Source organism: Elephas maximus, chromosome 10 (genome assembly GCF_024166365.1).
Source record: "Elephas maximus indicus isolate mEleMax1 chromosome 10, mEleMax1 primary haplotype, whole genome shotgun sequence".
In the NCBI taxonomy this organism is placed as follows: Eukaryota; Metazoa; Chordata; class Mammalia; order Proboscidea; family Elephantidae; genus Elephas; species Elephas maximus.
This window is the reverse complement of record NC_064828.1, coordinates 16295796-16312307: the sequence shown is the minus strand read 5'-3', so window position 1 is coordinate 16312307 and position 16512 is coordinate 16295796. Positions and strand designations below refer to the sequence as shown.

The 16512-nt window shown below is 43.8% G+C and overlaps 1 protein-coding gene across 1 annotated transcript in view; it reads right to left on the bottom strand.

Moving 5' to 3' along the window:
* Positions 1 to 10255: 10255 nt before the first annotated feature.
* The window catches only part of GPR176 (G protein-coupled receptor 176), a 133953-nt gene continuing 127696 nt past the window's right edge, over positions 10256 to 16512 (bottom strand). Inside the window, exon 3 of the mRNA XM_049897986.1 lies at positions 10256 to 13371. Coding sequence (XP_049753943.1) covers positions 12246 to 13371 — 1126 coding nt within the window. The 3' untranslated portion in view covers positions 10256 to 12245. The remainder of the gene's footprint in view (positions 13372 to 16512) is intronic.

Sequence of the window (16512 nt, the reverse complement as noted above, 5' to 3'; positions counted from 1 at the left end):
TTTCTTAGTAACAAGCCACTGACCTGTAAGTAAGGTTTGTGAGTTCTGAGAGGCGTTGCAGCGAATTAGGGAACCCAAAGACCAGATGGGGGAGGTAGTGAGGGGAGAGGGAGTAGTTGATGTTAGAGATGATGGTGAGGTACAACAGTTTGAAAAAAGTTGGACATCTGGGACATCTTTAGCTTCTGCCTCATAGGAACCAGCTTTGTGCTGATCCTTACAAAAGAAATGATTCATTTAGGGGCACAGAGTATAATACCTGTGACTAGTCTCAGCGGAGCCGCATCAGGCATTCCGTAAGGAGTTTCTTAACATGTATTCTAAACGCGATACCTCTACAACGAAACAGGGCCGTCACAAGGCAGAAGGAAATTTGGAAAATAGCACTGAGAAAAACAGCTGCCAGGCATTAAGGATTTTAATCTAGTCCCCAGTACAGTTTAATAATATGTGCCAAGTGAGTATTCAAAACTAGTCATGGTAACGATAGATGATAATGAGCGTCGGTTCTTTGGGCGGCGCAGTGGAAGACCTGGGCCTTAATGCCTTCTGAGCTGTTTTTAGCTCTGCTTCATCTCTTAGGGTTAATGACATGGCCATCTGTGCCTTCAGCTTCTCCATCTGTAAAATAGAGATCATATCATTTTCTACAGAAAGCCTATGGGCTGTGCTGTAATATTCTCCAGTGAAACATCATATATAAACCCAAAGCAGGCCATGAAGAGCCAAATGCTGCCAGGGGAGCAAACTTATGGCAGAGCGTATTATAAATTAAAATTAATTAAGGTTTCCTAAATAGTATTCTAATGACTTAGAGTAGTTAACCCAAAAGTACTTACACTGCATTCACTATAGACTTTTTTAAGTAGATGGGGACATACATTATAAATAAATAAACCAGCAAATCCCAGGATGCTTTGATTCACTAAACTCAATATTTTTACAGATTTATCTAAAATATTATGTGGGTTCTAAATTAATTTCTGAAGGAAGCTGGCATTATTTAAATTAAACTTATTCTAAAACCACAGCAATAATTCTTGGAAGTGCTTTAATAAATACACAAAAGAAAGACAAAATCTTTTTTCTTGGTTATCGAGAAGATATGCAAGGGAAAACACTGAATTCAGAACAGCCTAGAATTGCCTAGTTCTTTCAGTCAAACAAAAGGAATTATCTGAGTCAACTGACATCATTTGAGCACATCAGCCAAAAGCCCTTGGTAACTCTGACCCTGACAGCCTGAATTGCCTTCTTTTCTCAATTCTTTTTAATGGTGCGGATGGTTTCTTCTTTTTCCTTTTGTTTAGTCTGATGGTCCATCACAAAATTCCATGTCTTTGAAAGTCAATTTGTATTCAATCAAAATAATATATGCAGATTGTTTTTAAATATAATTAAATGGCTTAAAACAGTATTTATATCAAAATAATACAGCTAGATTAGTTAAAAATATACCTAAAAGCCTTGAAACAAAACAAACAAAAATAACAGTCTTGGAGACAAGGACTTGCAATAATTATAGCTGTTTCTTCTGGAATTCACACATTTCCATATTTCTAAGTAGTATGCGTATTCTACTCTCTTCTGAATCATCCATTTGCACCTTGATTGCATTCCATCACAACGGATGAGGGTCTTGTTCCCTTGGCCATCATCCCCGCTACTTACCCTCCACCCATCCAGTATCATCCTAGTTCCTGGTTAAATACACATTCAGTATTTACATTTCTATGCTCATGCAAATATTATTCACTGTTAAGAATTACTGTTATTGATTACATTTCCTTTCTTACTTTTCATGTTCTGAAGTTCTATTTGTCTTACTTTTTCATTTGCTTAGTTCTCCTTGTTGTGTGCTGTTGAGTCAAATCTGACTCACAGTAACCCCATGTGACAGAGTAGAACTGTCCCATAGGGTTTTCCAGGCTCTCATCTTTATGGGAACTCTATGCAGCAGTTCTACTCTGTCCTATAGGGTCACTATGAGTTGGAATCTTTATGGAAGCCTACCGTGGGGAAGTCTTTCTCCTGTGGAGCTGCTGGGTGGGTTTGAACCATCAACCTTTCAGTTAGCAGTGGAGCACTTAACCCTTGTATCACTGGCTCCTTCCCAAAGTCCTCTCTGTGCCCCAGGTCCACCAGGTAGTCCATCAGTTACTCTCTTTTCCGGGAGATGTCCCTCTTAAGGAATTCCATCCTCTTCTCTCTGGGCTAGTGGCTTTCTAAGCCTGCTGGACAGCTGTCATTCTGTGATTTCCTTCCTCTCATACTTATCCTAGGAGTACCCCCTGGCCTTTATCCTGAGTTAGGCCCCTGTTTGTTGGACCTCGTGTCTTCCTATATCTAGTTTGCACTTCATTTTTTTGGAGCACATCATTCAGTGTCTTCATCAGATTAAAAAGACAGTATGACAGCGGAAGGAACGACAGCGTTCAGCAAACGGGTCTCTCAAGTCTCACTGCTCCAGTAAGGGCTGCTGACCTCCCCACCTGGTACTCAGCTGTCATCCTATGATTCCCTTCAGCATGACCCTGGGATTCCCTTTGCCACTCCTCCCCTGTGTCACGTGCTGCTATGGATTGAGTTGTGTTCCCCTCCTCCCCCCAATATGTGCTAGAATCCTGTGGATGTAATCTTTTATGTTAATGAGATCATATCAGTGTAGCACACACACACACTGCCATCAAGTCGATTCCGACTCATAGCAACCCCATAGGACAGAGCAGAACTGCCCCGTAGAGTTTCCAAAGAGCGCCTGGTAGATTCCAACTGCTGACCTTTTGGTTAGCAGCCGTAGCACTTAATCACTGCACCACCAGGGTTTCCTATCAGTGTAGGGTGTGTCCTGAATCTAATCCCTTCTGAGTTATAAAAAGAGCAGATGAGACACGTGCACAGAGTGTGGAAGAGAGATGCCATGTGAGGATCGTCAGAAACCAAGGAACGCGCGGGGCTACTAACAAGGAAGGAATTGACACAGTGCAGATTTAGCATCCAAAAGTGTGAGAAAATGAATTTCTGTTCTTTCAATCTACCCAGTGTGGTATTTGTGTTATAGCAGCAATAGGTAACTAAGACACTGCCTTGTATCCTCTCCCTGACTTCTTCTTCTTTTTGTTTTAGAGGATGTTATGGATTGAATCGTGTCCCCCAAAAATGTGTGCCAACTTGGCTAGGCCATGATTCCCAGTATTGTGGGATTGTCCACCATGTTGTCATCTGATGTGATTTTCCTGTGTGTTGTAAATTCTACCTCTATGATGTTAATGGAAACCCTGGTGGCATAGTGGTTAAGAGCTATGTCTGCTAATTAAAAGGCCAGCAGTTTGAATCCACCAGGCACTGCTTGGAAACCCTAAGGGGCCATTCTACTCTGTCCTATAGGGTCACTATGAGTCAGAATTGACTCGACGGCAGTGGGTTTTGGTATGATGTTAATGAGGCAGGATTATAGGAAGTTATGTTAACGAGACAGGACTCAATCTACAAGATTAGGTTTTGTCTTAAGCCAGTCTCTTTTGAGATATAAGAGAAGCGAGCAGAGAGAGGTGCAGACCTCATACTACCAAGAAAGCAGTGCCAGGAGAAGAGCAAATCCTTTGGACCCAGGGTCCCTGCACTGAGAAGCTCCTAGACCAGGGGAAGATTGATGACAAGGACCTTCCTCCAGAGCCAACAGAGAGGAAGCCTTCCCCTGGAGCTGGTGCCCTGAATTCGGCCTCCTAGACTGTGAGAGGATGAATTTCTCTTTGTTAAAGCCATCCACTTGTGGTATTTCTGTTATAGCAGCACTAGTTCGCTAAGCCTGAAGACAACACCCTCCAGTGATTTTTAGGAAAGAGTGCATGAGAGGTAGGCTTTTCAAACTTGCATTTTTGAAAATATCTTTATTCTACCGTCACATGTGATTAAGAGTTTGCCTAAGTTCAGAATTCTAGATTAGAAAAAATTTTCCTTCAGAATTTTGAAGGCATTGCTCTGCTATCTTATAGCTTCTAGTGTTGTTGTATAGAAGTTCAAGACCATTCTGATTCCTCATTCTTAGTATGTGACCTGTTTTTTCTCTCTGGAAACTTGTAGAACCTTCTCTTTGTCACTGATGTTTTGAAATTTTACAGCGATTTGGATCTATTTTCATCTCTTGTATTAGCACTCAGTGTTCACTTTCAATTTGAAAACTCATGTCCTTCAGTTCTGGGACATTGTTATAAATTATGTCTTGGATGGTTTTCTCATCTCTGTTCTGTCTCTTCTCTCTTTCTGGAGTTCCTATTATTGGATGGTGGATCTCCTAGACTCCTTCTCTAATTTTCTTATCTTTTGTCTTTTTTTCTATCTCTTTCTCTTTTTGTGGAAGATTTTCTTAACTCCTATTGAGTTTTCTGTTAACATGATCAAGTTTGTAAGTCCCTTATCCTTTGAGTGTTCCCTTGAAGGGCATGCAATATCTTCTTAAATCTCTCTGAAGATATTAAGGAAAGAGTTTTAGTCTTCAAGTTTTATTCTTCATGCAAAGCTTCTTTTTCCTCTAAGTTTCTTTTTTTCTGTGTTTGTTTTGGCTTCTGCCTTTTATGCTAGATGGTTTTCTCTGATGACTGGTAATCCTTGGCTGTCTGTTCACATTTAAGAGTCAGATACAATGGGAGGGAACATGCTAATTTGTAGCTTTATAGTAGGGTGATCTGGTTGGGCTGTTTGTTAAGAAACTTCTGGTGTCAGTACCTTTAAGTCTCTTTTACTGGGCTGATTAGTTCCTCAGAGAAGACTTTTCCAATCTCCTTGGAGGGTAAAGGCCTGACTTCTAGGGTTCTGGTAGTGAGCTGTGGGAAGAGGACTGGTAGCTGGGGGCAGGTGGGGGTGGGAGGGGGGCATCTGGCTTAAGGAGGAGCACTTGGCCCAGCAGTGTAGTGCAAGACAACAGACCTAGCTAGGGCTCTAACTACTACTCAAACAGCTGCCATCTCCCCTCCACCTTATCCTCAGTTTCAAAGGTACCCAGAGTAGCCAGTTCCTTAGCCAAGAATTACCAGTCATCAGAAGAGAACCTCTAGCATAAAAGGCAGATACCAAGACAAACACACAGAAAAGGGTTATCCTTAATGTCCTTAGACAGATCAAAGAAAATATTGCATGCCCTTAAAAAGGAAAATTCAAAGAACAACAACAGCAAAAAAGCTCTTGGGAATTTCTTGAATCTGCTTCATTGCTGTCATAGGCTCACCTGGGAGGCAAAGAGTGCTTTGTCTCTTCTGCTCCTTGCGTCCTTGTGGATTAATGACTTCTCTTTTTAATCCCTGATATAAAGTTCTAATGGAATTTTAGGGAAGAATAAAATTAGATATGTATATTCCATCAACCGTCTCTTTTCTAGAAACCAAAAAATGGTTCCTTTGTGGCACTTTCTTCATTAAGCTAATATAAAACATCAGATACAGAAAAAAGTAGATCCCAGATGGGAAAACAATACATTAATCCAAGAAGATTATTTTATTGAGATTGTGTTCCCAAACAGGAGCAATTTTTGATGTGTTTTTCTTTGCAAATAATAAATTAGTTCAAGTATCAGTGAAAGCACTTTCAGCAGCAAATCACAAAACTCTGACTCAAACTGGTGCACCCAACATGGAAATTTATTATCTCACAGAACTGAAAGTTCAGAGGTGGGGGCATATGATTTAGCAGCTGAGTGACATCACTAAGAACTTGTCGCTGCCTCTCCGCTCAGATGTCCTAACTGCCACCTTCATTTCAAGCCTGGTTACTGTCATGGCCATCGTGACTGCACTGTAGAGTATGGATTTAGTAGTTCTTAATCCATCGAAGATTCCTTTTCTGTTCCTTAACCGGAGCTTAGGCAGATCTTACCATTCTTGAGTCGCTTTCAAATATTAGTCTATCATTAGACTTCACTATCTAGTTTCCCTAATGTAATGCTCTTCCACCCCCCAGCTCAGGCTTGACTTATAGCCTGAGGAATAAGCATCATCTCCACCTATCTCTCACTGCTGCCTCTCCTAGGTCTCCCTGCTGTCTCCATGGAGTTAGGAGGAAGGATGAAGGAAAAGAGAAAATGTCTTCTACTTGACTGGCACTGCCATTGTCCTCTTACTGGGCACTTGTAGGGGGTCTCCCAAAGCCCTGCGTGTGGCCGTCATCATATACGTCTCTGATGCAAGGTGTGGTACTGGCGTGACCTCTTCCAACCCCCATCAGCTGCCACCCACAGTCTCCTCCCAGATGGGCTAGTGGCCAGCTTTGAAGTTAAGCTTCTTTAGTGCCTACTTGGCATTTAATTATTTTTTTCCCTCATAGCTTAACTTAATTTTCATCTTAAGACCCCTTTCTTCTGGGCAGGTCCTTAGATGGCATGAATGGTTTGTGCTCGGCTACTAACCTAAAGGTTGAAGGCCTGAACCCACCCAGCAGTGCCACGGAAGAAAGGCCTGGCAGTCTGCTGTCATGAAAATTACAGCCAAGAAACCCCTATGGAGCAGTTCTACTCTGTAACACATGGCATTGCCATGAGCTGGTATTGACTCCACAGCAATAGGTTAATGGGTTTTTCTTCTGGAATGGTGGAAATAATCTCAGACATTTACGGTTTCCTTCCCTCTCACATTGTACCACAATATTATGGGGGATGAAAGGGGAAATGACATCTGTCTCTAATGTCATTGCCCACATGGTCATCCGTTGCCCCATTTGATCCAGCAGTCCAAGGAGGTTGTCACTAAAACGTCCATTCTTCCTGTCCACTTGTATCTTTAGGTTTTGGTTTCTCTTTCTTCTGTGACACTCATGGAAATATCTTTGAGACTATCTACAGGGCCACGGCTCCCTGGACTTACTCCTAGACTCCTGTGGGGACACACAGGTTCCTTCTGTAATTGCACAGATATTTCTTTGTTTTGCTGCATCCTGGGGGCTTTGCTTGGGAGGCAGCATTACTACCCCTTTATCCAGAAGGTACACTCTCATCACTTCCCTCTGGCTTCCCTTCTCTCCACTATCCTCAACCCCAGGGAATCTTTTTCTATTGGAGGAATATGGTCTCACCCTCCTCAAACCAGTTTGAGCCTTTGGCTAACCCAGCGTTTCTCAACCTTGGCACTAGTGATATTTTGGACCAGATAAGTCTTTGTCATAGGGGCTGCCTTGTGCATTATAGGGTGTACAGCAGCATCCCTGGCCTCTACCCACTAGATGCCAGTAGCAAACCAAAAAACCAAACCCATTGTCATCGAGTCTATTCTGACTCATAGCAATCCTACAGGAGAGAGTAGAACTGCCCTATATGGTTTCCAAGGAGCTGCTGGTGGATTTGAACTGCCAACCTTTTTGGTTAGCAGCCAAGCTCTTAAACACTACACCATCAGATGCCAGTAGCATCCCCCAAATCTTAACAATTAAAAGTGTCTCTAGACATTACCATATATTCCCTAGGGGGAAACTTTGCCCCTGGTTGAGAACTACCAGCCTAACCCCCAAGATCACCCTCTGTTCTCCTGGGACCTAGGCTTTAAAATACAAAAATCGGAAAGAGACTAAGAGGCTATTTTCTTTCCACCCTGCTTTGTCCCTCTCCTGAGGCAATAAATGTTAGTATGAAGGGAAAGGGAAAGGAGAGAAGGGAGATTACACACCTCAGGGAATACAGTTAAGGTTTCAAAAGTCTTATCCCTCATGTGTGGCATATTTCCTCACTTGTTGCCTTAGAACTTATACCACAAGTTCATTCAGCGCCTCCTTTGTGCGTGTATTTTTTATGTAGATTGCAATGAATAAGCACATAGAAAGAAAACCAAACCGAGAGGGAGCAGAGAGATTTGATCACTAAATTCTGATCAATACAGCTAGGAAAAGGATTATCCCTTATACCCAACACACGTGCTTGGAACTGTGTTTCTCAGTATTGAACTTCCCTTCCACGCTTAGAACGTACACTCCCTCTGGAGAATGAAAGCAAGGCTTAGTTGTTTGAAGAACAAGGTGGAGCAAAGACCTTGCATTTGCTGCCTTTAACCCTTGTCTGAGTCATTCCAAGGAAATCAATAAGGATCAGCAATAACTCTACTGACAGCAAACCTTTCATCAGCTTGCAGGTGATAGACAGTCTGCCAAAGCTCCAGGTGCTGCATCCCTTCTTTATGAATTCATTCATTCACTTAAGCTTGGACCTAAGTGGCTCCTGAGTCCCATGAACACGAATAGCAGTAGAGATTCATGTAAAACCAAGCTGGGGATTATAGTTTCGGTCCCATGAAGGTTTTCATGCCTTTACTTCGCCTATTAACTAACTTGTCCCCATGGCAGGAATGGGGAAAAACACTCGTTAAGCCTGAAGCTAAAAGGCAGGGAGATATTTTAGCTTCTGAAACCTCGTGTATGCAGCATCTAAGATCATTTCAATTTATTTTAAAAGCCTTGCATAAAAAGGCTTTTGATGCTGCCCTAGACATTGATATCAATTCCTGTTTTAGTCACATATTCCCAGGTCACTTAGCATGATTCATCTTTTGGCTACAGAACATCAGTTGTGACATAAACCTGCTAAATTTTTACAACTATTTGGGGAGAAGTTAATCATTTTGTTATGGTGTTTTCTACACTGTATGTTGATACATTGGTAAACTATAATAAGAAAACACTAACCATTCCCCTCCACCAAAAGCCAGCCTGAATAAGCTTATTTTTTTTTCCCCTGAGCATCTCAGTTCTAGATGCTGCAGCAGCTGTGTGCGCACTGAGCCACCCCACCTGGGGTGCAGGTCAGTCAAACGCTCAGCAATGCCCAGAGCTGACAGGGAGCCTGTACGCACTGCCGTCGAGTCGATTCCAACTCACAGTGACCCTCTACGACTGCCCTGTCATGGATTGAATTGTGTCCCCCAAAAATATCTTGTCAACTTAGCTGGGCCACGATTCTCTCAGTATTGTGTGACTGTCCACCATTTTATGTGATTTTCCTATATGTTGTAAATCCTATCACTATGCTGTAATAAGATGGATTAGTGGCAGTTATATTGATGAGGTCTCCAAGATTAGGTAAAGTCAATCTCTTTTGAGATATAAAAGACAGAGACGAGCAGAGAGACATAGGGACCTTATACCACCAAGAAAGCAGCACCAGGAGCAGAGTGCGTCCTTTGGACCTGAGGTTCCTGCACTGAGGTGCTCCCAGACCAAGGGAAGACTGATGACAAAGGCCTTCCTCCAGAGCCGACAGAGAGAAAGCCTTCCGTGGAGCCGGTGCCCTGAATTCGGACTTCTAGCCTACTGGACTGTGAGAGTATACACTTCTCTTTGTTAAAGCCATCCACTTGCGGTATTTCTGTTATAGCAGCACTAGATGACTAAGACATGGGATTTCCAAGGCTGTAAATCTTCACGGACACAAACTGCCACATCTTTCTCCTAAGTATCAGCTGGTAGGTTCCAACCACCAACCTTTCAGTTAGCAGCTTAGCATTTAACCGCTGCACTGAGGGCCCCCTGAGGTGGAGCAGTGAAGGCTTTTCTCAAGCTAGGTCTTGGCTGTTCTCAGGGAAGTGAGTGAAAGCAGCCAAAAAGTGCCCACTGCAGACATGACTAAAATCAGAGGTGAAGTATGTGAATTGGGTGAATAGACACTCCTGACGCCATTCCAAAAAAGACGAAACCAAACCCGTTGCCGTCAAGCTGATGCCAACCCATAGCAACCCTATACAACACAGTAGAGCTGCCCCATAGGGTTTCCAAGGAGCAGTTGGCTGGTGGATTTAACTGCCGACCTTTTGGTTAGCTGCCGAGCTCTTAACCACTGTGCCAGGAAACTGAGGTACATGGAGGTTATCTCACCCACCCAAAGTCACAAAGCTAGTCAGTCAGTGGTGGGGCCAGGATGCAGACATGGGCAATCTGACTTCCAAGTCCACAGCCCTAACCATTATGCTACCGCCCCTCCCACATGGTAGACTGGTGACAGCTGTACTCCTCTCCTCCCTGTGTGCCTCCACCTAGACCCTTGAGCAGTCCCTCACCAATTCAACCTGGACCAATTGTCCAAATGTCCCGTTTGCTCCTTTGGTAATTCATTTTCTTTTAGTTGTAACAATACAAGAAAATGTGTAATGCTGTACCTGCATTTATGGGAAAAAATGTATGCCTTTCATTTGCAATCACATAAGAAAAGAGAGGTTCACAGAGCATGCCACTTGAGAGGGAGGGAGAAGAAGGAAAAAAAATAGCTTGTACAACTTTTTTTGAGTTCAGAAACTGCTTTTCAGTTTTTTATTAAAATGTTATTCTTCAAAGAGTATAGAAATACATCTGGCAATACCTGTTAGAAGTCAATCAACCACTTCAAACATACATAAGAAGTATGCCCACCAAACATGCCTCACCAGAATTAAGTTGTACATATGTACTATCGGAAAGTGGCTACATTGGACAGATTCTTCTAAAGTAGACATGATTTTATGACAGATTCATTTTCCCCCTGATAAAGGTAACAATTGTGAAGGTTTTGAAAGGTAAGCTTAAGGGTCACAACATTAACCACCAGGGCGAGGTGTTACAGATGGCATGCACAAAGGTCCAGGTGGCAGGACACCGCAGGTGAGGACGTGGCAGTCCCCTGTCTCTGCTGTGAACAAACAACACTGTGAGGAGACATAACACAGAGGAAAGGGTGCTCCCTCTTCCGGGGTAGGGCCTTTGGGTTCACTTGTTCAGAATCATGAGACACCACACCCAAGAGAAGAAAGGAAAAGGAAACTCCCTACACGTAGACTGAGCTTCCTTCCACTGCCTTTGGGACATGACAGTTTGCCGATGAGAATAACCAAAGGTCTTCGACGCCCCTAAAAATTCTTGACAAGAACCAAATACCTAAAGAAAGGAGTAACGCTGGCACTTGACTTGCCCTCATTTCGAGTGAAGTGCCATCTGTGGTTTGAATTCAATTTGGTGAAATCCACCCAATATGGACTCCAATCACTTGTGAGCACCACCAGGGACTAATGAGTTGAGGACAACGTCCTCCTTCTTCTAGTCACTCTGGCCCCTACTCAAATGTCACTGGGAAGGCAGAAGCGAAGAGCCCACCTTAAGCTAGGTGTTGCCTTGGCATTTTACAATGAACTTACAGGGTTATTTCTCCCTGTTCTGTTCCTCCTTCTTGTCCAAAATGAAGAGAGAACCACAGCTGTATAAACAGACTGAAAATGAGACCGTGCCTGGGCTGCGGAGTCCTCATCCGAACAGAGCCATCTTTGTCAGATTCTCAGCCTGATGGGCAGAGCTACCTTTCCTAATTCTGTGTTTTTAGCTAGATGTTTCCAGAGGACTCAGCCTTTTAATTTCAAAAGCTGTATAAGAAAGTATTTTGCAGTATTCTCATGCTGATTTTTGTAGCACCTTTCACAGGGGAAGAGGAAAGACTCGGGCTGTGGCGTTTCTCAGTCTTTCTTCACCTCTAAGCTTCTCTCTTATTTGTTGAGAAAACAAAATTTAAGGGGGAAGGATATCGTGAAGAGCTTGCAGTGGTTTCCAACCAATACCATGACTAGAAGGGGGGCAGGAGTATCTTTCTGATCACTGTTGAGGTTAGGAGAATGTCAGGATAATCAAGGACAAAGTATCTCCCTTACATTGCTGGGCACACCTATTTCAATGTCTGTCAGATAGGGATGGAGTAGTCATCGCTTGCTTACATCCCAGTGAAAGGGATGACGGGTATTGTGAGGAGCTGCCTGTCCTATGACTGGACCTTCCAGAGAAAAGGTGTCAGATCGTTACCAAAGGTGTTAATGCTTTCTCATATTTTCTTTGTGGCCACCCCGCTCCATAATTATCTTGGGCTTCCCTTGCAGTGCCCCTGTTCCCCCTGAGCTTGTGGAGAATTTCTTTCCATGTGTTCTCTGCTGTGCCCAGGGAACTGAGGAGTCCCCAGAAAATGCACATGGGGTACCCACCCCAAGACCTATTCCAAACTGCTCAGCTTCATCTCCAGTAGAGGAACACGGACTTTACTAAGGACATGTATCACTGACGTAAATATATATATATATATATATATTCCCTCAAAAAAGAGGACATTTGATTTTACATATATTTTTCTTTCATTCTAAAGCATGTGGCCCATACAAGGGAGTCAACCCATACTGGCCTGCAATGAGATCACACAAATTGTACAGCCAGAGTGAAGGGAGAGTAGGAGGACATGGAAGCTCCCTGTTGCTCCCAGGAACTTACAATCCTTGCTAGGAGTCCACCTTTGGGAAAACACTCACTTTATTGTTTCTGCTCATCTTCCGCTCCACCCTGCCTACCTTGGGCATCTTTGTCTGGATCAGCTCTTCTGGGGTGTTACCCAAGGGCGGAAGCAGCCGCTTCTTGCTGTTTCGGGTCTCTGAGAGCCACTGCGGAGGCAACTCGAAAGGCCCGAAGCCAAATTGCAGGGAATACTTGTCAGGGACTGTCTCAGTTTCCACAGGGGCTGCCGGTGCGACCTCGGATGCAGAGTCGATTGTGTCTTCTGGGGGTGGTGAAAAGGGCGCAAGCTGTGGCCCTTGCTCCACCTCCAGACAGGTGGAAAGTATCTCCTTGGCCTGGAGGTCAGCTGAGCCGGTGTACTTGGCTTCGCTCTCCTCTTCATCCTCGGTGGGCTTAAAAATCTGCTGCTGACCGATGTGGAACATCTCCAGGAGCTGGCTGCCTGAGCGCACGCTGGGCTCCAGGCTGATGTCAGCCACCCCGCTCCCTGCAGTAACCACGTTACTGCGACTGTACCGGTGGTGCAGCTGCACCAGCGTTCCCATCAAGCACTTGCGGAGAGATTTGTTCACAGTGAGAAAGAGCACGGGATTCGCCAACAGAGAGACTTTGGGCAGCCAAATGGCAGTGAGTAGCAAGAAGATGGAAGTGTTGGGGATGTTGAGCACGGTCTGGTAGACGACCAGGGTGGCGTAGGGCACGCTACATAAGATGAAGACCATCACCATAGAGAGCAGGGTGGCATGCAGCTCGGCCTCCCGCTGGGAGGCGTAGGGGATAGAGATGGTGTTCTGTGGGGTCCGGAGCGCTGCTATGATGACTTTCTTCTTCTGGCTGGCACTCAGGGCCCGCCGGATCAGTATCAAGAAGAGGAACACCACAGCCACAGGCACAATGACCGTGGTGATGTTATAGATCAGCACATATACCAGGTGTCCCAAGGAGTAGCTCCAGACTTCAGTGCAGGTGGACATGGCATAGATGTCGGTCACATTGGTCACTGCAAACACAGGGATGCTGGCCACTACTGCATGGGCCCAGATGTACATCACCAGTTCACGGGACTTGGCATCAGATATTTTTCTCTCCAGTGGATAGAGGACTGAGTAGTACCTGAAAAATAGACAAACAAAATTAATTTCACAGGAAAAAACATTCTTTAAATTAAGGGGATCGATATTGTCAGTGGGGCAGTTCTACTCTGTCCTATAGGGTTGCTATGAGTCGAAATCTACTGGATGGCAATGGGTTATGTTACCAAGCCGCTAACAGAAAGGTCAGCAGTTCAAACCCACCAGCCACTCCGTGGGAGAAAGATGTGGCAGTCTGCTTCCATAAAGATTAAAAAAACTAAAAAAATAAAGATTACAGCCTATAAAACCCTATGGGCAATTCTACCTTGTCCTATAGGGTTGCTGTGAGTCAGAATCAACTCAACAGCAGCACGTTTGGGCTTTTTTTGTTTTGGTTTTATATCACCAAAAAGGTCCCTGGGTGGCATATATGATTTGCAAAAGACTGCTAACCTAGTAGATTGGCTGTTCAAACCCACCCAGCAGCATCACAGTAGACAGGCTTGGTGATCTGCTTCCATAAAGATTACAGCCAGGAAAATCCTGTGGAGCACAACTCCACTTTGTAACACACGGGGCCACCATGAGTTGGAATCTACTGGGTGGCAATGGATTTTGTTTTTCTAAATATATTGCCAAAGAAATCCCTGGGTGGCAAAAATGGTTTAGCACTTGGCTACTAACTGGAAGGTTGGCAGTTCAGATTCACCCAGAGGCACCTTGGATGAAAGTCCTGACAATCTACTTTCAAAAGGACATGGCTATTGAAAACTCTATGGAGTGCAGTTCTACTCTGAAACACATGGGGTCGCCATGAGTTAGAATCGACTTGACAGAACTGGTCTGGTTTTTCAGTAGGAGAGAAAAGAAAAATGTCAGGTGCTTTTATCCTGTCTAAGACAGAAGGAACCACTGGGGGAATTCAGGAAGTCAAACCTAAACTTTTGAGGACTTTGCTATACAATTTGAGAAGCATCACTCGACTGAAAAAAAAGGACCTTTTCAAATTAGCAGAGAAGCCCTGTCTTCACAAGGCTCTCAAGACTCTTTCTTTACCAGAAAAACAAGTAAATAATTTCATTGCATGTCTAGATTTATAATTACTGTCACCAGGATTACATCCCAAAGATTGCCCTCAATATAAAAAATGTCTCCCTCTGCTGTAAAGACATCTTTACAGCAATTTAAGGGTAGTGGGTTACTGGCAAAAATTTTTCATGGGCATTAGAAGCTTTAGGGCGATCTTTAAAGCCATGAAAAGAAAGAAATTTGTTTACACACATATCCAAAGCCAACTCATATCACAGTCTATGAGTCGTAATCAACTCGACAGCAATGGGTTTGGTTTTTGGTTTTATTATTAGCATTTAAAACTGCTCAGAGGAGAAGAACCCAGGATGAAGGATGCACTCTTCCAAGTCCCTTCTACAAAATCAACTTGGCTGACAAAAATATGTCTGCTCAATTGTCATCGTTCCAATGATAATCACTCAGCAACCCTAAGGGCAATTAATAGGTCTGAAATGCCTGCACAATTAGATTTTTGTTAAAATCAAATGAAACTTTTTTCTTCCAAGCCTTAACTTGATTTACTCTGTAACCACCTGAACAGAATTCCAAAAGCACCTTGTTTCAATGTCATCAATGATTTGAGGGAACTGAGTAATTCTCGATGCCCTAGAACTACATCTGTTAGGAAAGGGCTGCTGCTAGCCATCTGAGATATGAGTGAGTTCTCTCACGTTAGCTCAGCCCACGAGTCTTTAGTCAGCTAATGCTGGAGTCGACCTTCCAACCCTATTTGCATTCCTTCACTCATGGGACCAGGTACGCATGCATGCCTTCCTGAAACAAGTATTTCTGAGCACCACCTATGTGCCAGGTACTGTGCTAGGCACTGGGTTACAAAGATGAAAAGACACATGGGAAGGTCTCTAAATTCAAAGGGTAAAAAGACGTGCAAACCAACAATTATAAACAAAGAGATGATGGCTTTATTGGGGGTCAGCACCGGAAACCCTGATGGCGTAGCAGCTAAGTGCTATGGCTGCTAACCAAATGGTCGGCAGCTCAAGTCCGCCAGGCGCTCCTAGGAAACCCTATGGGACCTTGCATAGGGTCGCTATGAGTCGGAAATGACTCGATAGTACTTTTTTTTTTAATTTACAAAGCAGGTACAGGAAGGGGAGCACCTAAGGTAACGGCGTCACTAGGGTTGGTGTCACCCAGGGCAGTAACTCATGGTGTCACCCCACCCCTCACCCATGGGCCTCCCCCTGTACCAGACCATACAGAGTCCTCAGTAATGTTTTCTGTATTGTTAAACGTAAGTCGTAATTCCCGTACATCACTTCTTCTTTTCATTTAATTACTACCTCATCCTCAAAAAAGTTATTGATAATAGGTTCACAAATACTGATTACAACAATATTGTATCTAACACACTGGAAAATTTGATAAAATCAACATCTATAAAAACACTGGCAGCAATGAAAACAACAGCACGTGCTTGTAGCGCGTGCAGAAGAAACTATGTGGTTTGAAGTGTCATTGTAACTGGTCAATAATAACAGCTCTGATCAGCATGCATTAAACGCTTTGCCATGGAGTTGATTCCGACTCATAGTGACCCCATAAGACAGAATACAACTGCCCCATAGAGTTTCCAAGGAGAGCCTGGTGGATTCGAACTGCTGACCTTCTGGTTAGCAGACGTGGCTCTTAACAAGTACATCACCAGGGTTTCTAAGGTTCAAAAAGTAAATTAGCACAGAGTTTTAGCTTTGCAGGTATATTGATACATGTAAGTTGGACTTAGAAAAAAATGTTTTTGTTGTTATAACTAAGTACAGGGATATTTTTATTAAAAAAATAAATTTCTGCTGAAACGCTGCATAAAATGTTATAGACAAGTCATTTTGGTGTCACCCCTCTGACGGTATCACCCAGTGTGGGACACACACCCCCACACCCCTCTAGTGACGCCACTGACCTAAAGCTACCTGGGAAAAGATCAGAGAGAAGGCGGCACAGTGGTCAGTTTGGCAGGGAACAGCTGGGGAGTGTTCCAGGCTGAGGGAGATGCTGTGTACGCATAGCAGCGATCATGGATGATCAGGGATGGATGGAGCATGGTGAAATGTGTTCTAGAGCTAGCTCTTTCTGGGAGGGAAAGGAGAGG